The following is a 23,280-nucleotide window of genomic DNA, read 5'->3' as shown; positions in this document are numbered from 1 at the left end:
TTATCTTAGTGTTGCTCTTCTCTTCGGTAAGACAATATATTCAAGTGGTCGAGAGCTCTCTTACCAACATAAGAGAAAACATCTTGTTGGGGAAAAATGACTGCCTAGCTCTCTCAATGTAAAAGTAAATGGTACAGGCAGGTAGTCCAAAAATGCATCCGAGGCACTCTGACTGGAGTTAAAAATCTTTTATTAATACTATTAATATACCAAGCGTTTTGACAAGAAACTCTCTAATAGACTAATAGACTTCCTGCCTGTACCAAAAACACCTTGTTTTTTCTCAGTCCATAAATTGTTGTCCAGTGCAAGGAAACACAATTTAAACTAAAAAAAAAAAAAAGCATGAATATTGTATAATCAAATATAGATTATTGTGTTTTTCAGTAATTATAATGATTGGATTATTAAATTCGTGGACTAAAAAAATACTATTGATTCACTGATCCCAACCGCGGAGGATGTTGCACGTGTTCAGCTTCTGCATGGCGCACATACTGCTCTTAGATGCTCTGCTGACACAATATTTACAGCATCACAAATTGATTTCACTGCTGCTGAAGTTCTTACAGCCTTTTTTGTTTGTGGCATCTCTCCAATCCTGGGTGTGTGCCAGAGTATTCGCACACGGCACATCACCTGCCTTTAAATAAAGTTTAGGGGCCGTTACCTGTGCTAATAAACAATCGGCCACGCGCCTGCAATTTATGATCAAGTGGAATTCATCACTGAGCACACCGGGGTGAGAGCAGATTTGGATGGCAGGAACATTTGGTGCATCTATTTTTTTAAATGGAAAATTAGGAGAAAATATAAGAAGAATTTAGGAGAATGTTGCTGCATGACGCTCGATGTGTGTGAACAATCAAGTTTGGTCATTTACATCACAAGAAAGAGGTTAGAATTAACTGAGGCTTGCTTAAAAATGAAGAACTAGTCCTCCTTTTGACAGATATTTTTATGCTTTGTAGTTTATTTGTTTAACACAGTTAACACTAACACTAACTTCTCTTTTGTCCCTTCAGGTGACCTGTTTGTCGGAGGTCTGGGACCCAACATGTACCAGAACCTCCCGAAGCTGGTGGTTTCTCGGGAAGGCTTCCAGGGCTGCTTGGCCTCAGTTGATCTCAACGGCCGCCTGCCAGATCTCATCAACGACGCCCTTTTCCGCAGCGGGCAGATTGAGCGTGGCTGTGAAGGTACAGATGGCCTGTAGCGTAGAAGAATCATGACCTGCCGTGTGAGATTTATCAGTCTAATTAGAAGCCTCTTCAGTAGCCCTTAAAGCCACGCGCTGGCATCGTTAATCCTACCTATTTTCTTTTCCTTTGCCAGGCGTTTGTCACATCAGAGGGGAAAAAAACCCATCAGATTTGTCTTTCAATTTCTTGGCTTGTTAACTTTTTATGTTGCATCAGTATATTTTAAGAAAGCTGGAAGTCCTAAAACCTGAATAACACATTCAGAAACTCAAACAAACCAAAAAGTATAGGTGTTTTTTTAGATTGTAAATTTATTTTAAATGCCTCACATGGCAAGTTGTTGGTTGTTCTAAAACACTCACTCATCTGCCTTTTTTCCCTCTGCAGCATCTAAAACCTCCATCATAAGTTGCTGATGATGAAGTATTTGTACAGCGACACAATAATTAATTTTATGTCTCTTTATTGTTGTTATTGTAATAACAAGTCAATCTGATTTGGCTCCAGGCTGTTTCCATTTATATTAGATATTTTGTTTCATTACTTTTCCAATTTAAACTTACATGCTGCCCAAATTCATGATGTTCCTTGTGCATGGTGCGAGCCTCTGCTTATGACCTCTAGAGGGCAGCAGAAGATTAAGAGTTTAAACTACTGCAGTGGCCTTTTAGAGAACATTTGGTCATTGTTTTCAAAGCTGAAAACATACTTACAGACCCTGTTTTATAATGAAACTGTCACTGTGTCACTGTGTAGGACCTTTCCAGGTGCTCAGCTCTCACTAACAAGTCAACAACACTCTGCCAAAGTGACAAACTCTGTACAAGTTTAACGAACACTAATAATGCTGCTCCCTCACTAACCTTTACTCTTGTTTTCCGCTCTGCTCTGTTCTGTTTGTTATTTTCTTTCTGCGCTAACAAAGTTGGTTTCACCAAAGCCGACCTGCAAGGTAGAGGGTTAAACTCAGCCTCTCTGAGGCCTGCTCGCCTGAAAGTCTGCTGTGTGCAATGCATTGTGGGTGTCGCCATGGCAATAATGTTCCCAGATGCCGCAGAGGTGACTTGCTCTCTGAAAAGAAAACTGGATAAGGAGATACAAAGAGAGCGAGAGACAGAAACTACTGGCAGGCAAAACGACCGCTTCAGCAGCCAGAGAAAAATAAATGAAGTAATTACTGCATAACTGTTTGTTCATACGACAGCACTGCTGCAGCATGAAATTTGCCACACGTGTCAGATTCTAGAACATTTTACTAAATATAACAGTTATGTAAATGGTCTTATAGCATGTTTCCTTCCCTGCTAACCACCAGAGACCTGTACCACGAAGCAGGATTTGTTAGCAGGAGTTAGCGAGGTAACTTCAGGGTTAACTTTGGGTTTGCAGTACTATGAAGCTGGTTCTCTTTTTACCAGGATAAATTTTCGTGATAACTTATGCAGCAGGTTAGCTGTTCAGCGTATAAGATCACAGCCTGTCACACGCCGACATCTGACCAATCAGATCACCAAAGAAAATGTATCCATGGACAACAGCCTGTAGTGTAAAAAAGAGGAGCCTATATGCTGTTATAGATCAAAAGAATCATTTTACTATTTCCACTGGTTTTAAAACAGAGCTTTTAACAAACAGAGATTATTTATGGCACTAAACACATGATTTTAGAAGGATTTTAACTGATACACATCTTATTTTCGTCAGCAGAGATAGTGAGAACTAGGATGAAACAGATATTTTATTAGAATAATAATCCACACACTGTTAATTTACTCCTGTTATTGTAAATGCAACATTCAGACATTATCTAGGCTACTTTCCCACCATTTACTTCAGTAACAGAAACAGTCTGGCTTCACTTTAAAGTGTTTTATGTGACATATTCAGAGTAGTTTCATCATCATCCAACTAAATAGCAAATAAACTCTGTACTAATGTCACATATAGCCTAGTAATACCTATAGGTAATTTGAGACCCGTCTGACAGTGCATTTTAGGATAATATTTACAATGTTACTACATTTTCTGTTATAAGATTAGAGTATCGTTTAGCGAGGGGGATGATGGATAATGGTGGGACATTTAGGCAAGCTGAAGACTGCAAACAAACAGCGAAACCAGTTGAGATTTAGTGAGTGTTTGCAATGTTTTTACCATCTTTCCAGGCTCCAAACATGGGTGTTCTGTTATGACCTTTCGCTGTTTTTCTATCAGCTTTTCCAGACGTGAGTTCTAAGATTACAGAATATCATTTACATCCCATGCCACAGACATTTTACTGTCTCTGAGCCCTACTGCTTCATCTCATATGATATGAAGCAACCTACTTCATTCATGGTTCTGATAATGTTGCTCGTTATTAATACCCCCACCTCTTCGTGGCTGAATAGAAAAACCCAGAGTTGACTGAACTAGCTGATAACCAGCTTTGTAGTACCATTTATCCAGACATCCAATGTTAGGGTTAATCCAAGCAGATAATGAAAAGATATCCTGGGTAAGTTGAACTGGCTTCAAAGTACAGGCTCCCGCCTAGGTAAAAAAGTTAGACAGAATTTGAGCACACAGTTTAATTAAAGAGTAAACAGATCAGTTAGATAAGTGATGTTCATACAGTATAAATATAAGGCAGTCACATCATCTCAAAGCAGCGTCTGAAAGCAGAGGCAGACAATTTGTGGGAGTAGTGTGTTCTATGAAAATGCCAGTTGTGACACATTACAGGCTGGCACCGACAGCAGAAAGAGGCTGTCAGTGCACATCTAAACACCGTCAGCGTGCTGCTGATGTATCAGGACCCCTCTCTCTGTCTCTCTCATTTTTTTCCAAAAACCGATCATGTTTGCCACTTTACCCAGCTGAGAGTGTTTTTCAGAGAGCGAGCGACCTCCTGCTGCAACACTCAAACGCAGCCAAATCCTCCATTTCTCACACTGACAAACGAGCACCACCGTGCGCATGCAAACAAGAGATTCACGCTGACGCAATGTGGAGGTACACGTATGCACCCAGTGTGGAGGACGCCTGGTTGACTACCATCACCGTACATTACACAGTAAATGCACTTTCAGCTGGCAAACTCTGCTCTGTTCACTTCAAATGTCTTTACTCTCTCCACATTGTCTTGCGCAAGACAATTGACACCGTTTACTTGCATTTGTCTGCCATTTTTTTCTGGACTGTTTATTTAATTTTACTTTATTTACTTTTGTTTGTATCCAATGTCGTTATCAGAGGGGTTTCTGTCAAGCCCCCCCCCCCCATGTCTGTCTAGACTCCGACGGGGGAATTGTTTATCTCGTTATCTATGCCATGCGCTTGTCCTTATCTGCATTCCCTCTCAGTATAAGTATTCAAAGGTAAGAGCTATGTGTGGTGTAGACGGATAGCAAACACACATCCAGTTTGACTTTGAATACCCTCCTCAACTCCTGTCTGACTGAAGTGCATACACGAGGATATGCACTACGTGTTCTCAAGTGCTCTTTTTCTTTCTTTTCTCCTCTGCTCTTCATGAATTCCGTCTGTCTAGTGTGTCTAGTGTTCACCGTGTATCCTCACAATGAAAGAGATGTTAGGAAGGAAAATTGCCAGGGCCGGGTTAATGCCATTTATTTTAAATGAGTATTTTTTAATGGAGTTTTTTATCCATGAGTCATTTGTTGAAAGGTTATTTTTTCATGTCTTGTCTTGCTTGTTCACAGAGGGAATGCAGCGTTTCTAAGTTTTACTCTGATAAAACTTCTTGTAAAATTACTCGTTGGAATGATGAAATATCGCATGCATGTCCACCTGCACACACTCTCCGAAAGAAGGGAATGAAGAGACAGTGTCATCACATCAGCCCAGTCGTGGTACAATTCGTTTGCCGTAGCATGTCGTTAACGCAGATTACAAGAAAACTGGCGTAGCATCCTGTACAGCAGTTTTTACAGCAATTAGCTCAGAGAAAATGCTGATGCTCCCACTGCTTGAGAAGCGTGCTGCTGATCCTGTGGCGCCGCTGCTTCGGCTTGCCACTACGAATGCCGCTTTACCCAGCATGAAACAGGATTCCCCAGACTGTTTTGAAGCGCGTTGTACTCCAGGTCAGGCTTCCTGTGGTGGCACTGTTTGCTCCTTGTTCTTTCTTCTAGGCCCACATGCTGTATATCTATCTCTCTTGAGTGCATTTCTTCTGCATGGGTCCTGCATTGTTAAGGCTCAGCAGTAGCTCTTATTGTTGCTTGACTGTGCTCCTTTGGTATCTTTGTCTTTCTCCCTCCCGCCTTTTTCTCAGGCCCAAGTACAACCTGCCAGGAGGACTCGTGTGCCAACATGGGTGTGTGTATCCAGCAGTGGGAGAACTTCACCTGTGACTGCTCGATGACGTCTTACTCTGGGACTCACTGCAATGACCGTGAGTACTGCTGGCCTTAAGATTTACCCGTTCTTGCCTTGCATGTGAATTAAAGGAGCACTCCACTGATTTTACATGTCAGAGTCAAAGCACAGGAGGAATTACAGCATGGGAAATAGCTGTATGAAGCATCCTGTGGCTCTGAAGGGAGCTTTACAAATTGTGGGAATAGCAGCGCAGTCACCAGAAGTAAATGTTGGCATTGCATTTTTTTGAAAACCATGAATAAGTTACATTTGCACATTTCATGCATATCACATCAGCAGTTCTGAAGTGATGTTGTTCTGATTGTATATGAGCTGACTTTGTCATCGGGAGGTGGAGGGAATGGTGGATGATGGCGGCACACTTAGGGGAGATGCCTGCCAGGCTGAAAACCGCAAACAACAAACAACAAAACCAAGGTGTGATTTAGCGAGTGTTTGCAATGTTTTCAGCATCTTTTTAGGCTCCAAATGTGGGTGTTTTGTAGTGACCTGTCACTGTTTTTCTAGTGGCTTTCAAGGTTCCAAATGTGAGTGTTTTGTAGCCACCTGTTGCTGTTTCTCTTATGGCATTCTGTGCACCAAACATGGTAGTTTTGTAGCAACCTGTCTCTGTTCTTCTCATGTTTTTTTTAAGTTTCAAATGTGGGTGTTTTGTAATGAACCACGCTATTTCTATTGCAGCATTCTAGGCACCAAACATGGGTGTTTTGTAGCTACCTGTCGCTGTTTCTGCAGTGGGTTTTTAGGTTTTACATGTGGCCGTTTTGTAGCGACGTGTTGCCGTTTCTCTTGCGGCATTCTGGGCACCAAACGGGTGTTTCATAGCTACCTGTTGCTGTTTTTCTAGTGGCTTTTTTGGTTCTAAATGTGGGTGTGTTGTAGTGACCTGTCGCTGTTTTTCTTGCAGCTTTTTCAGTGCCAAAAGTGGGTGTTTTGTAGCAACCTGTTGCTGTTTCTCTTGCGGCATTCTGGGCACCAAACATGGGTGTTTTGTAGCTTTCTGTTGCTCTTTTTTTAGCGGCTTTCCAGGTTCCAAATGTTTATGTTTTGTAGCGACCTGTTGCTCTTTCTCTTGCGGCATTCCAGGCATCAAACATGGGTGTTTTGTAGTGACCTGTCACTATTTTTCTAGCAGCTTTTTAGGTGCCAAACATGGGTGTTTTGTAGCCACCTGTCCGATTTTACCAGAGGAGATAGTGTCATGAAAAGTGGTTGTTTTTTACCAACACAAAACTGTATTTGCTGTTGGGATTGTGCCCCCAAAACAAGACATTTTAAGCGTAACCATAACCAAGTGATTTTTGTGCCTAAATCTAACAATGTTGACCACAGCATTACATAATAATGTGCAAATGTCACACATCCATGGTTTACAGAGATGTACAGTGCCAACATTTTTTCTGGGGAATGGGTCGGGAATACAGTTTGAACTACATGGGCATTACTGGTCTTACAAAAGGTATTGTACCAATTTTTTTTATTTATTTATTTATTTTTTCAGCATAACCCATATCAGGGTGTAAAAGTCAGGTTGCTGCACCAATTTGGTCTTTTGTGACTCCCTTTAACTGTATGGACATGAAACAGTAAATTGCAGGAGTGCTCCTTGAATATATCTGCATTCAGTCAACACCAGGCACACACAACTGTCCAAAACTGCCATATTTCACTTTTATTTTATAACCATATCCCGTGTATGGAAGTGCATAAAAACACATATTATCATGATAACGTGTAGTCATTTCACACTCATAAAAGCTCCCAACACACACACATAAACCGAGTACCATATCCTTGACTCAAGGACTCTGAGGCTGTTTCGCTCGTGCTTATTAAGCCTTTGTCACATTTGCTGCATGGAAGTTGAGCTGAGAGCTTCATGTGATCTTTAAATGAAGCAACAGAGAGATGCCGGCGATTGTCGAGGGTGTTTTTTTTTTGTTTTTTTTTTGCTGCTGCAATGCAGGCAATTTGTCGTAACAAATGCTTGATGTCCCGAGCTTTCACGTTTTGGGCTTCGGAGTGAATGGCTGTGACTGATGATGTGTAAAATATCCACTTCTGCCTCAATCGCCTTTTCATAAACGCCCTTCAAATAGCTATCATAGAAGTCGAAGTGTGAGTTTGTGTGTGAGGGTGTGCGTGCATGTCTGTGTGTGTGTGTAGGGATCTCTTATCCCCATGACGACAGGGGACTTCCCCTCAGTAATCACGGTTGGCGGTCTTTCATTTAGCGGTTAATAGTCGGGGCATACTGCTGCTGGGCCAGACTAATGAGGTGGTGGAGGCTGTTAGGAGAGCTGCTCTCTGTGAGCGCTGGCATCCCCTAATCATCCAGACCTTTCTGATGTTAGACCCGGCCGCTGTGTATGACTTCATATCTCTCAAATCCCAATTTTCTTTTTACTCTTTTTTTATTTTTTCGCTTCACCTTCTCACTCTCCTCTTTTTCTCCTCTGTCCGCGAAAGATCATCTGATGCAATTGTGTCCATGACGAGTAATCGACTCCAACTCTCACTCGGTGATGGGCGCTGTGTGTTTATGTGTTAATTAGTGATGAGAAGCCCTCATTAATTCACCTCATGATGCTGCCTGGGATGACATACAGGCAGGTTTCATTGATTTCACATCACTGCAGACATATTTCTTCTTGAAACACAAGAACTTAGATAGTAACTTATTTAACATCTGTTGACAGCACAGGTTTAAGTCTCAGTTCTCCTTTTGCTGGTTTTGGAGATAGACGTTCACTAATATTGACTGGACTGTCCAAGCGTATAATAGCATCCTTAACAGAGCTGTATTGCCCTAAATGGGAATTTTGTAGCTGATTCTCTTTTTCTTTTGGTACTCTTTCAAGCTATTCCTTTTCATTTCCTGTGCCAGAAATGAGAAAATAAACACGACGGAGGAGGCAAAAGGATAAAGAGGTAAAGTCAGACAAACAGCCAGTTTGGTTCACCGGAGTTTACATTTCAGAAAGTGCACACACAAGTCTACATGACACCGTCTGCCCGAGATAAGGGGTCTAGTTTGCTTCTCTCGGATTGACCCAATCTTCTGATGTTGACTCTGATGACAGCATTGCGTCCCTGTGTGGCTTCAGGAGCTCAGCGGTGCAGTCACACGCCACCAGGTGGCAGTAAATCCATAAGCAGGACCGCACACTGTCCCTCCGCGCTGGGAGAAAATGAGATGCAATCCCCCGAGCATGAAATCAGCTTTCCGGTTATTTTCCTCTACTGCTTTGCCTCTTGTACTTCTCTCTCTCTCTCTCTTTATCTATCCCCCACTACAAACACACAGCCCATCCAATTTCTATAGTTATGGATCATAGAGAGAATATTGTGCGATCTCCCAAACAATGTAAAAAATCTAATGCAGTACAATGCAATCATATTGCCAACAGTTTTATTGTTCGATTGAAGCAGCTTGATAAAAATGAAAACGGTGAGCACAGTCCCCGCCTTGTGTTCGCCTGTGTGTTTTTGTACGACTGTGTGACTGCCTTTTATTCAGTGAGCACAGCGCTGAGAGAGAGTTTTTAATTAACAATGTGGGAGTGGAGCTTCTCCCTCCGTTTCTCTCAGTCTCTCCCTCTCTGATAGCTGGCAGCAAATATCAGTAATTGTCTGCTTCTCTGACTCCGTCTCTACCCATTGTCCAAATGAAGAAACTTGAACAAAGTGAAGTGAACATTTCTGCCAGTGGAGCCTCTCGCAGTTTCATCTGCGCCGATTGTTAGCGTCGAGCCTCCGTGCCCTCTCCGCTCGTCTCCATTGTAGCCAGCAGGGCTCTAGGTGGCGAGGAGAAAGAGGAGAAGAATAAAACCTCAGCAGGCAAAAACTATCTAGACTCCTTCCATTTATTCTTGTGTACCCCTGCAGCCTGAACTCTGTCACTGCACACCTCTGCTTATGGGAACAAGACACAAAGGAAATTTGCAGAGCTCTTTGCACCATACAGGCCATTTTCAGAGCCTCTTGGACAATCTGGAGGTACATGTCGTGCCCGGCACTGCTTACAAAAAAGAGCTGTGGTTGGGGGTGGAGGGATGAACTCTTTTTATAGCATTTTCATCCTGCTTGGTTCTGGCTCACTGCTTTTGTCATGCTCATCTCCATCTCCCTGTCGTCTCATATCCATCCCCCCCTTTTCCTCTCCGTCTTTTCTCCTCCTCTCCCCCTCCTCTCCCCTCTGTTTTCTGAGCGGGACCTCTCCCTGTCAGGTTCTATGAATACCGCATATTTTCATTTAAATCCAAGGACACGGGAGCTGTGGGCCAAGCAAGAGGAGCGGCGGACACTCCTCTTCCACATCCAGAGCAATTACTCAACTTACGTAATAGAATTATCTCTGCAAAGGTCGCTGCATTGTTCCACAGTCAGGAACATGGTAAACAAACAGAAAGAAAGAGGGAAGCTAAGACAGGCAGCAGAACACTGTTCGTCAGTTTCATGCTGACATCAGTAATTGCTTAGATAGATTTAGTGATGAATTTCTCTGCCAGTGTATTGATCCCAAGCAACCCTCTGCTCCTGCTCAGCCCAATGTCCTTAATTCACTTCTCAAGGCGTGCTCAGAGGGCTGTAACCATATCTGGCTAACTGCTTACATAAGTGACACAGCAGCTGCATTGCTTCCTTCACTGTTTAAATGAAAATAATCACGGCATTCGCCTCGTAGTCATTTCTTCCTCGGTGCGCTGGGATGAGCGACGAGAAAAGAAAAGGAAAAGGACAAAAGAGGTGCAGGGTTGAGGAAGAAGCTGCGTTTCCTCTGGTCCACAATGTTCTACTCAGTGGAAAATCAACAATAATAACAGCATTTTTCCTCTATTGACTGCTCGACAGTATTAAACCCACAGAGGGGGGGGGGAAAGGTAGGCGCACAATGGCACTATTCACTTTGACATGACGTCAGCGCTGAGTGAAGGCTTTAGAATAAACAAGCAAATGAGAAAAGACACACAAACACATGCACACAATGCTGGTATCTATAGACCTCCTCATGAATACAGAAGGAGTTTTCATTGGAGCATTGAATAATTCAAACTGCTGTCTCTGTAAATGGGATTAAGTAACTCGAGCTGGCTGGGAGCGGCCAACAGGTGTTGAGCAGGGGTTGTTTGGCGATGAAGCAGACCTTGGGAACCATGGAGCTTGGCAAAGTTTCAGCTGGGCACAGATGCAATGGTGGCAACTTTAGATCATGATACATGGACAACTTTTTCAGCCAATGAAGGCAATCAGTATTAGAGCTGTACCTACTGGTTTGAAGCTTCATTCATAACATTCGAATTCTGAATAATTTGAATTCTGTGCAACTTTGTTTTGCATGTCTATTAATTCTGTTTAACTCCTGCTGTTCCTGCACAGTTGCAGATAAAAATTATTACTATTATACTATTTGCAGAATTAGAGTCCAGTGGTAGCTGCTGAGGATTGTTTCTGACTCATGTGATCCAAACGTTGCCATTAACTCCAGAGAGTTGTAAAGTCAAAAGTCAAAATGCATTAAAAGAAGATAGATGTAATAATTTATAAAACTCACAACATGTTATTATCTAATGAAGTAGCCCGCTTCCGTCCATATTTGTCAGTTTTTAGCCTTTCAAAAACAACATTTTCAATGCAGTCAAAAAACTGTCCAGGGTGTACCCTGCCTCTCGCCTAATGTCAGCTGGGATAGGGTCCAACAACCATCTACCGTTACCATATTCTCTGCTGGCCTTGCCTAATGTTATATGCTATAGGGTATGGTTAATGTGCTAGGAAAGGTAGTATCGGCACTGTCTCTACCTGGAGCTCGCATAAACGGAGCCTGGGTTTGTTGAAGGTGGCAGTGCTGTTTGGGCTGAGAAAGCCATGTGTAAGGTACGGTAAAGGAGGTTGTTGGGTCGGTGCGGGGAGCAGTGAGAGCTGGCATTAGAGGAGTGTCTCTGGGACGCCAGAGATCACTGTCTAGCCTCCTGGAGGTGTCGTGGGACCAACAAGACGAAACACTGATGAAAGGAGGTTGCCACCTTAAAGGAGGTTGCCACCAAAGACATGTTAGCTATCACTGCTCATTGGTCTGTATAGTTAAGCCTTGCCATAAAAGCTTATCATAGGGCTTAGGAGGTTATTCACTGAGTGCCGATCCTTTCTCTAGAGCACAAACTTGTTGTGTTTATTTGAACTATCGTCCTGCTCTTGTGCAGTAAAATGACGTTCGGTTTGCCCCCTGCCTGATGCCATGTCAGTGCAGCATAACTCATTTTATCCAAGAAATCACTTTATTCAAGTTGAAGACTTTAACATTTTTTGGAGGTTGATGACATCACAAAATATGGCGCCAGACATTCAAAGCTTCAGTCGAAAACCTCAAGCTTTCAGTGGCAAAACATGACATTAGGCACAGCCCTTATCGATGTGAAGATTAATTGGTGGAGAGCAGTAACAGAGAGAAGTAGACATGAAATGCTTTCATTCTTTCAAGAGCTTATACAAAGTCCTCATACAGTATGTGAAAGTACCTTTTGGCGAAAGAGGGCTTATAAGTGGAGCATCGAAATATGAGAACATTTGCCTATAAATACCACAGGTAGATCAGAAATGGGCCAAAAGAGTTCCATAGAGAATGGTTTGTCCTCAGGGCACAACCTATCCCAAAAGCACACTTTTCAAAATTATTTTACTCTCTTTGTTGTAGGCTAATGTGTTGGCTAGAAGTCACTGAGGCATCACATGATCAGGTGGCTTAAACAGCCACTTAAAGACGTGACAGCTGCCTGCAGTATCATCACAAAGGAACATGTTGTGGATGATGGAGGTTTGCTGCTTTGAGGACGCTGCTCCTGTTGTTGTGAGGCTTTAGCTGGGGGAGAAGTGTAATTGCCGAGCATCAACCCGGTGGAATTGCCTGAAACACATACATACAGAAGAGTGCACAGACATAAAGTTGTCCCTCCAAGGTTTATAATCTCTCTTCCTCTCTCCATCACTTTATCACTCCTCTTCCTTGTCTTATGATATCTGTATTCGAACCAGAGCTGCATGTCCAGCCCTTGGGGGTCTAACGAGCTGCCCCGCCATTGGCTGATCAGGCTAATGATGCTTGCCCAGCACTGCATCATGTCACTGTGATAAGAGTGGATGTCGCTTGTGTCAATCGATGTGTCACCGCCGTGCTCAGAGCCGCGGTATAATTGGATATACGCGGTGCTGTGGAGCCTAAACGCCCCTGGGCCACAAGAAAGAGAATGTAAAATGGGTAAAAAATAAAAGATGGAGGAGAAAAGTGGGAGATGTTACTCCTCATGAGTGTCAATAAATGGGGGTGTTGAAGAAATGCAGTTTTCAATATTGTTGGATCATTTATTTTTATTTTCTTACATGAATATATTGCTGTATTTCTGAGCCATTAGTCTTATCGCAGGATTATTTCTTGGTAGTTGACTTAAAGCCGCACTATTTGACTGAATGCGGTGTGAAATATTTTGCTTGTTACAACAAACCCACGGAGTATCATCACCTGACTGCAGCTTCCTTCAGCTCCACTGAGCCTTGTAGCTGTTTCAGTTCATTGTTTTGGTTTTCTGGCCTGCAACTTTGTTCTCATTAAATTTGCCTGATGTTTGCCTTGTTACTCAAAAAAATGTAATGTGTATGTCAGGCTAATCTCTGTTAAGTGCAGCTAAGGGTAGATGGCTTGCAATTATTTTTAAGCTAGCGGACTTCTGTTGCCTTTGACCAGTATTTTTTCAAGGATCTGTGTGGGAGACCACTACCGCATTACCAGCCTAAAGATTCATAATTCTTTGCCACTTGTAGCCAGCTGTCCAAAATTAAAATCCAGTTTTGTGTTTGTCGCAATTTTTGGGCTACAGCCATTCTCCATGGCAGCCGAGGGGTCATCTCTGTGGAGTGTATTTCCACAAGTGTCATGTTGTTGTGTTGTCAATCATAGGTGTTTGTGGAGTAAAGACCCATTTATGCTCAACGTTAAATATGGATCCGGATACAGACGGAGCCTTCTGTCCGTGCTCCGCGTTCATTTCGTCCGTATTTCTGCATGTTTCCATAAAGCTTACGGACACGGGCCAAACGGAGCAGTACCATCAGAAACCGTGGGGGCAGTGTTGCTGTCACTACCCGATACGTAGCTCTAGTGAGACACGAAGAAGAAATAACAATGGTGGTTATCGAATGCCCCGGCGGACATCCTAAAGTACTGGAAATGACACTTGTCGTCAATTTCCCCCATCGGCAGTCAACGTAAAGGACGCATGGAAGTATGTGGGCAGTGACGGTAACATCGTTTGAAACGGACGTATACATTTTTGTACATAAAGGGAGCATAAAGAATAAGAATAATTTTCGAGCAATAATTTTCTTGTCACCTCTACTCAGACGAAATCAAAATATAATACAGTTGTAATGAATGTGGAATTTAGCTATAGAAACCAAAACCACTTTTTGTACCAGGCTATAAACATGTTAATTTCTTCTGTGAAGTTGGGCATTTTAAGTTGAGGGGCTATGGGGCTTGACTCGCCTCTGGAGCTAGCCTCAAGTGGACATTAGAGGAACTGCAGTTTTTGACACTTCCGCGTTGTCTTATTTTTTCAGCACTCCAGGTTGCAGCCTGGTTTATTTCCATGTTGACAAACAAGCAGTCTTCCTCCTCACTCCTTTTGTTGCTATGTTTCTTGGTGCATTACTGTCACTGACTGTCAATAAACAGAATTGTATGAAACCAGAGGCTGAATGTGAATCGAGCTGCTTGTGTGGCTCCATGGCAATATTAGGTCAGCAGCTAGCCCTTTTCAGCAAATAGCTCTTATCACGCCACTATATGCTACCTGCCAAGTACCAAACAGCAGACAGCATCTAGCTAGTAAATATAGTAAACTATTCAGTGAACTAGAAAGCCTCATATTTTTCTTAGATATATGTCAATGTGTGTTTTCAGGATGTTTTGCTGCCTACAAGTGGGCAAAAAAATCTCTTAAAGCAGTTTAAAGTAATAGTTTAACTAGTTTATTTTCTGTGTCTCAAAGAACAGGATCAAAATTATCTTCTGGATGTATGTATGTGTGGATGGGATGTATTTAGCCTAGCTTAGCATAAACACTGGGGCATGGGGAGAACAGCTCCAGCAGCTAACTCAGAATAAAACCACAAATTGTCATTTCATTTACATTTCATTTTTGCAATGTAGATAAACAAATAAAGTGCATTGTGTTAATTAGGGAGCTTTAGGTGAAGGTAGGCACATTTTTTGGTCACTTCGAACAAAGCCTACTGTTTCCCCCTGCTGCTGATCTTTATGCTAAGCTAGGCTAAGCACGTTCTGACTCCAGCTTCATTCTCAACACTAAGGCTTGGTAAAGTTATTCAAATATCAATAGAGTTCTTAATTCAATACCCATAATGTAAATGGAGTGGTGTGTAATGCAGACACAATTTCAAACGTTTTGGTTGCATCTTGGTACACTAAACTGTCAACTCCAACAAAAACACCCTGCACGACTTCACCATACCACAAACTGCATGGGTTGTAGCTGCTGCTGCAGGAGTGTGAGCTCCGTGCCAGGGGACAGTTGGTAAAAGTCTGCCTGCACACACACACACACACACACATGATGACAGTACCAACTGTTAGCAACCCATGGCTAACATTACTGGTGATTAACAGGATTTAACGTCAGAGTCAAGCTGTTTCTGCGTTGATGTAAGTTTGTTGGAACCGTTTTAATGTCTCGGAGTTGGATGTTAGTGCTGTTGCTGTGTTAGCTCATGCTAACCAGGGAGAGCAGCAGCACAAAGTTTGCTGATCCGGCAGGGAGGTCCAGGATCCAGCCCCTGGCACAAAAAGGATCAAATCCAAGTATCACTTGACTCTACATATTTTTGAAAGTATTTGGGACTAGGTTATTTTGGTCGATATACATAACATATTATACAACAGTTAGTTCCGGCCATGCAATCTGATTGGTCGAGAGACAGTAAAACCGTGATGATATTGGAGTACAACATCACGGTTATTTCACTGTGTGTCACTCTGCCTCACAGCTGATTCCAATCAACAATCAAATCAAAACTGACTCTGCCTCACAGCTGATTCCAATCAACAATCAAATCAAAACTGACAGTTAGTGTCAGTTAGGTCAGCAGTTGCGTTGTAGGCTAATTAATTCATCCACTGTCAAACAGCCAAAAATATGGATTTATTTCCTAAAATAAGTTTTGACTTGAACTATGAATGGTCAGCAGAGGAAGATGAGGGAGAGGAGAAGCTGAATCCATCTGAGCACACTTCCAGGTTTGTCAGTGTTTCATCAGCGGAGCTCAATGACTTGGAGAAAAGCAACATACTGTCAGATCAGAAGGCAGAGTCAGCTGTGCCTGTGAAGCGACAGTCCACCATGCAGTCACCAGAGACTTATTTCACCGGCTGCACAATTAATGGAAACGTGCAGATAAATGTGTATAAAGAGTAAGTGCCTGGCGCACCATGTTTGCGTTACATAGCAACGGTGACAGCGGAGTCCTGAGGGAACTATTTTTGTTGGCGGAAGACAAATAAAATGCTTAAATTATCTATTTTGTCCTCATTTTTCAACATTTCTTAATCAGCCTTGCTTATTTAACTGTTGAATGGCCTGACATTCGGCCTCGTGCCTACAACAACCTTGTATCATAGTAGTTGTACCTATAAGAAGATGTGGAACGTGAAACTTCTCCTGGTGTGATAAACAAGACCATACCTTCCACTACTGTCTCTGGATACACCAGCTCTCAGACTTTCTGCAAACTGCCTTGGCAAGGGAATGAGAGAGATGTTGTATGGAGAGGGAGGGAATGATTGAGTTGAACACATTACAGACAGTTACGATGAGGGGCATCCATCTGTTTTGGTGCCAGGCGGGTAACCTTGAGGCTGTCAGAGCGTTCCCAGCACCTACCCTGGCCCTCACAGGCTAAGAGCCCAGCCACAGACACATCCATCAACACATGTTCCTAGACACATTTCAGCAGCCGCGGCAACACATACAAATCACCCAATCAATACCTCCAACGCCTCGCCCTGAACTTCAGGGTTTTGGGCGGAAGCATGTCTTGAGTAACAGCAGCACACGTGCATGTTTTGCTTTGCTGCTGCAATATTTCTTTTTACTCCGGTCTTTCATTTGTACATGTCTCTTTCATCATCTCTATTACATGTCACCATGTTTTTGATCTGGTATTCTTGTAAAGAAGATGAAATGATCGTAACTGTTTTTTATCACTGTGTGAAAACAACCACACGGTGTCAGGCCATTGTGTTTAAATCTATGGTTTGGTTTTGAAAGGCCATACACACATGAGTAATTTGTCATTGGCAGACAGCATCCTCTGCACTCAATTGCACCAGTGAGTACATACAATGCAATAATTTCGCTGTGCACAGATCAAAAGGAAAGGTGAGTTGGTCCCATTCTGTCGGTCTGTTGTTGTTGTTGCACTCCCCTTCTCCTCCTTGTTTCTCTCTTTTGTCTCCCAGCAGTGATGCCGATAGGTAGTCATCACCAGTAGGGAGCTAAACCACTCAAAGCAGACTACAAAGAATAAAGCTCTCCTCTGTACAGCACTTACAGGAGGGTACTTCATCAGAAACAAGGTGCATTGGATCTACCAGCACCTGTTTGTATTCATCTTGAATCGATCACTGTGTCTCTGGCTGCATTTCAACAAGTGCCAGGCTTTGATAGACTTGATAATAGGCAGTACCATATGTCTGATGCCTAATGACGGACACCTTTCGACACTTCTACCTTACAGCCAGGCTTTTACATGGGTCACACTGACCCTTTTCTGGTAATTTCAAGAATCTGGTCTCACAATTAGAGGGTATAGTTTTACCCAGAGGGCAGTCACGTCATTCATTGAGTTCAGTTGCCATAGCGAGGTCACTCATTGGAAGGTTGCGGGATGAAGTGGGCCGGCCCTTTGAGCTAGAAATGAAAATTGCACTGTTTGATAGCTTGCAGCCATTAATTTTTACCATTAAGGGGCTCTCAGCAGAAGAATCCTGTGTTGCGTCTGAAGGGCATTCACATAGGGAATATGCTCCCATGCAGGGAGCCAAGACGTCTGCAGCCTCCATCAGATGGAGCTGATGGTTTTCATCAGGTGAAGGCATTTCAAAGGCAATTACCTCTGACATTTTTATTACCTAAGAGAACAGGCAGTCCACTCCCACTCAGTATACTGAGATGCACCTGAGCTCAGAGGCGTCTAACTCTGAGAAAGAGGAGGCACTTTAAGGTCGTGTTGTTCCTGCTGGCTTAAAGTTAAGATTGAAAATCCGTCGTTGACCTTAGTAACAGTAGTTGACGAAACAATCTTATTACAATCATTGATTGGGAGCTTTTAAGCTTTAAAGTGTTAAAGCAGACTAGTATGCCTTTCTGTGTTTGTATGTATGTTTTCTTTTTTTGGTGTGTCCTGTTCAATGTCACGGACAGGCCAGGAAACAGGTTAGTAAACAGTAGAAAGCAGCATGGAGACAAGCTAAAACTTCATAGAGCTGCTTCAGACTAATTTGGATCGATGTCTCAGCACTCCTTGGGCAGAGACGGATGGTATTTTGTGATGGCACGTTGTTGCATCTCACCGGTTGAGGGGCTAAAATTAGTGCATTCACCTGGGTATTATATTTCCATCAATTCTCTCTCCATCAATTCCATCATTTAACAGCCAGATGTTCGCAGGTGTTTTTTGTGCAGTGGAAAAGTGGCTTTAGTTAGGGTTAGGAAGAGATCTTGTTTTGTCTCAGAATACCTGCTTTGGTGGCTAAAAGCAAGGCTAGAAATGTCCCAACTTCTCGCTAAAAATACCTGCTCAGGTGTAGAGTTAGCCGTAAGCCTGTCTTGAACAGTGGTCTGCTGCTGTTTGCTACTCGGCAGCTGACTCGCCTACATGTAGGTGTCAGGCCATCCACCATCCACCATCCTCTCATCGTCCTGATGAGAAACTCAGCTCATATATATCTAGTCTGTATTATATCAAAATGTACAAATGTAACACATCCATAGTTGCGAACGTAATATTCTGGCAAGTGGGCTGGGAAGTAGATATTCACAAGATTTAAGAAATGAGTATTCTAGCCAGTTTGGTTCACTCAGATTGTTTGGAGTGAAGCCCCATCATATTGCCACAATCTCTGCTTTTTAATTGTAATAATTTTAATTTAGCCCTTGACAATGTGTGTTACAAATTATATTCCCAGTTGTCCTAATTGGGCAGCCGTGGCTCAGGAGGTAGAGCGGTTGGTCCATTGATTGCTGGCAGTTCGATCCCTGGCTCATCTTGCTCTTATGCCATAGGTGTCCTTAAAAATAGACACTGAACTTCCTGATGGTTAAGACAGTGTGTGTGTGTGTTTGAGAATTTAAAGGCCCTTGTCACTTAAAGATGAGAAGCTTTATAAAAGTGCAGGTCATTTACCTTTTAAGCGCACGTTGAGGGATGTGCAGGACTCCCGGGTCTGTTACTAGAAGTGGATACTGTGTTCCCAGACGGTGCTCCATTCATTCGAATGTAAATTTCTCACAGAGGGTATACACTGAAAAAGTTTTTGGGGCTTTCCTGGGCTTTAAGCATTTTGTAGAGTGTGCACACCAGAGTGCTGATAGAGACGTCCTCCAGCTGATGAAGTCAGGCCAACTTCCTGCTTGGTCCCCACATACAGTAATGGCATTGAGCTATTTTACTTTTACTGAAATGATTAAAATTTTATTGGACCCAATAGATCAAATTCTGATGATATTAAGTCGGGTGTGTTCATTGTTTTACAGCCACTCCTTTAGAGAGCAGAGTTGGTTGTTAAACATCCACCACACAGTATCCTTTTGTCATTAACATAGAGGGGCTGAAGCAACGGATATTGCTGGGATTAGAAAATGGAGTCCGGCATCCTGCAGGCTGCAGTACCTCAGTATGCCTTCTCTTTGCCCTGCCTCCAGAAATAGGATAAAGCAGCCTGAGAGAGTCGTCTTTGTTAGAAGGTAAACAAATTACTTTGACATGACTGTACAGTCATTGCATAATTTTCTGGTACTCACATTACTGAGGGTGTTTACCCTATCATGATAGCTCAAACAAACACACAAACTGGGAATGACGCATGTCGTGATCCTGACGTCTGACCAAACACTGTGTTAGCACAGCGTTTAAAAGCTGAGTACATGCTTAGTGCTTAATTCTCTCCTTCTGATAATTATCAACCTCTGACTCAAAGTTTCTGCTTCTCTTTCTCTCTGTCCATCCTGTCCTTCCGCCACTTTTGCTTCACACGCCTTTTTTTACTCCTTTTTCTCAGCCTCATTGCGAGATGCCTGCAATTATTGTGTCAGCAGCTTCCTAGTTCATCACTTAGCCCCCCACAGATGGTAGACTCGCAGAGTTTCACGGTACATTGTCCTGACTTGCTCTCAGAGTTTGCAGCCATACAGCCTACAGCTTTCCCACCTGCCTCTATAGGAGCCATCAAGGCAGCCACTCTGATCATGTAACTGCTGTTTGAAGTACAGACAGGTGCCACATGTCAGAAACAATCAAGGCTGCTTCATCTTTGTCGACTATGGATCACAGATGGGGACTTTCTTTGTGTTGGCAGGGTGTTTTATGCTCAATGACAACTCTCTGGTGTTGAAGACATTTTGACAATTGACTGTATCACTGAATAGATCCTTTCCAAAGACACTACATGTCTGTCTGTACTTGTTCATCTCAATCATACAAGCTAATCCAATAATTTCATAAATCCTTGATTGGTTCTGTCTTGATAGTTACGTTATTGACTTAAAAGATATATGGACATGCCCTTGATTATTTTGCTGCCGTTGTGTTCACATGCGTGTTTGTTAATAAAAGAATGTCACAACATTTTAGCCAACATGATGCCAGACTAAATAGCAGGGTTTTCTCAACATTATAAGACTTGAGTGCAGCAATTCTCCTTTTTTTTAAATTCTCTCCACCCTCGACGACTTTTGCAAGTCCGAAGAAAACCAAAATGACACGTTAGTGATGACACAGTGTAGCTTACTGGTAGCCTGCAGCTGCACACAGTCCTAATAATTGTTAGCTTGCCAACCCCTTGTAATGAGCCCAAAAGTCGGCCATTTGTAGTTTTACCCTCCCATGCTACACTCAATCCACGAGCAACCCGTGCAGCTCCCGGGCCGTCCATCCCCGGGAGCCAACTGCAGCACAGCGGCCGGATTATGGAGGTAATGGTGGTGTACTCCGAGCTTTGCTAAACTTGTCTAAAAGTCGCAAGAGGCATCATTTAGGTTTGTTGTGGTCGGCCAGGTTTTGTACTAAATCTCAAATTGAGTAATTTTGGACTACTCCTATAAAGGTTTTATAATGTTATATGTATTTTCTTGTGTATTTAAACAGGTTATAATTACTCTTTTAAAAATATGTTAAATATATTTTCATATTTCAATTCCATTATCTGAATATTCGTAAGAATTACCAGTTCATTGCTGTTTGAATGAGTGCATTATTATGCCATTATCATTATATCAAGAGCATAATGGTCTGAAAATGACAATAATATTGTTTATTGCATTTTTTTTCTGAGAGAATACTTATCAACAAAAAGTAGTTATAATAGACTCATACCTGATAAATTGTCTTTAGGGAACGTGCATGTATGGCCTCTGCCTTTCTCCTTCTCTCTGCCGTCTCTGTAAAGCTTCCCTCATCTTTCCCGTGATATAAATGAACATTACCTTTTTAAAAACACAAGTCACTAGTTTCATATTGTAGTGGTATTTCCACCGAAGTGGCTCATCTTCAGCCTACTTGAGGAAACATGACATGAAAAAGAAAAAAAAAAAACGCCGGCTCTCAAAAGGTCATCATTTATATTCATTATACAATGGCATGGATGAATATGTAATTCTGATTTGCTCAAGGGTTGTTGATTAATTTCACATAAAAGCGCTCTGACATACTGTAGTAAGTCCTTATCCTTTTAACTCTCTGTACTCAGAGTTCATCACCTCGTTCAGGCGTTCTGGAAAGATATTATCATGTACAAAGAGTCAGGAGAAAACTGTTGCAATGTAGGACGAAGACTTGGGCTTAAGCTAACGCTGGAGGGTTTTAGCACTACTGTAGCAGCAAGGTTAGGACTGGCTGCTATCGTTTGGTAAATCACCAACTTGCCCAGATTTTGAGATTTGATGTCTTTTTGAATTTAAAGCACTTTTTGGAAGCTAATAACTGAACAAACAGTGATACACACAGCCCCTTATACACCGCCGCAGCATGTTTAGCTAACGATTAGCTGGTTAAAAAAGATGACAGTGATAAATGTGTGAGTTTAAGGCACAACACAACACATTTATTACCCACACTGAGTTTGAAATGAGACTGTTTTTATGTATGTTTTTGCTTGCAGTTACTTCTCACCACACGTTGGCAGTGCCACAGGTTATACTGAAGTATACTTGCACATAATTAAATGTTAATGGTGCCCATTTTCCCTCTTGGCTGTGCGAAGTTTCCTTTTTTAAAACCCGTCATTGATCTGAAGTTTCAAATGTTTCCTCGTTGTTACGTTTTGTGAGGAAAATCAGTCGCAGGAAGTTGTTCGTTTTATGCCCAGACATTGATCGCCTCCTATACTTACCTCGTAGAAGCTAAAGGAAAGGAGTTGAACCAGACTGCGTGTTCAGTTGTCATATTCACAGCTGGAGTACAGCTCTGTTGCAGCGTAGCCCGGTGACAGCCCTGCACACAATTTACAAGCATCCTCTCACTTTGCCTCTCAAAGTTACCACACCTTTTTTTTTTTCCTCTCCATAGTTCCCTCTCTCTGTCTCGCGCTCTCTCTCTCACACACACACAAAGTAGGACACTGATGCCATTTAGATTAGTATCCCATGTGACCAGTGCTGACATGAATTTGCTGGGTGACAAGGGACCCAATTACGGCAGAGGGCTGATCGTCCACGGACCCACTGTTTCAAATTCTCTCCCAAGCGTCAAGCAGGGAACGGGAAAATGTGTAATAGTGAACGTGTGCGTTTGTGTGTGTTTTTTGTGTGTGTGTGAGTCTGTGCATGGGGCTGTAACTGTGTCACTGTCTGTTCGCGTCTGCGGGGCGGGAGGCTAGGATAAACACCAGGGTCAAATACATCACTGTAACTGTAAACGTAATGCAAACTGACTGCTGTCAGTCTCGAGATCCCTGATATGAGTCATAAGCTGACACACACACACACACACACACACACACACACACACACAGACTTAAGGTGGCACTGCGGCGCCAGCGTGCTCCCTCAGCCTCGGTTAGCGTCTTGACAACTTTTTGAAATATAAAAACAAGAAAAGGGTTCAAGACCTCGTCTTATCTGTGTCCTTAGCAGAGTTTATCTTTACATGAGAAAAGAGGCAGGTTATTACTTTAAGTTACGCCTAATATTTAAAATGTTAATCAGTGTAGCTAAAAAGCACAGCCTCAATATAATGAGGAATTTCCAAAGGTCACGATGCTGCAGCGTAGAGTGCTGAATCACATCAGACACAACATTACGCAGCAGAGGTCTTTTGTGTATATCATTTTATTCAACATCTCCCTTGCTGTTAGTCTTTCCTCTGCTTGACAGCTATCTTAACCGAATCAAGCTCAGTGGATTGA

At 42.5% G+C, this 23,280-nt stretch overlaps 1 protein-coding gene across 1 annotated transcript in view; it reads left to right on the top strand.

Annotated features, from left to right (window-relative positions):
- nrxn3b (neurexin 3b) overlaps window positions 1–23,280 on the top strand; it is a 436,656-nt gene that overhangs the window by 185,290 nt on the left and 228,086 nt on the right. Inside the window, exons 16-18 of the mRNA XM_050058660.1 lie at window positions 1,026–1,199; window positions 2,128–2,154; window positions 5,482–5,601. Coding sequence (XP_049914617.1) covers window positions 1,026–1,199; window positions 2,128–2,154; window positions 5,482–5,601 — 321 coding nt within the window. The remainder of the gene's footprint in view (window positions 1–1,025; window positions 1,200–2,127; window positions 2,155–5,481; window positions 5,602–23,280) is intronic.

The sequence above is a fragment of the Epinephelus moara genome, chromosome 12, assembly GCF_006386435.1.
Source record: "Epinephelus moara isolate mb chromosome 12, YSFRI_EMoa_1.0, whole genome shotgun sequence".
Lineage (NCBI taxonomy): Eukaryota > Metazoa > Chordata > Actinopteri > Perciformes > Serranidae > Epinephelus > Epinephelus moara.
The sequence above is the reverse complement of the archived record's forward strand: the minus strand, read 5'-3'. Positions and strand labels throughout refer to the sequence as shown.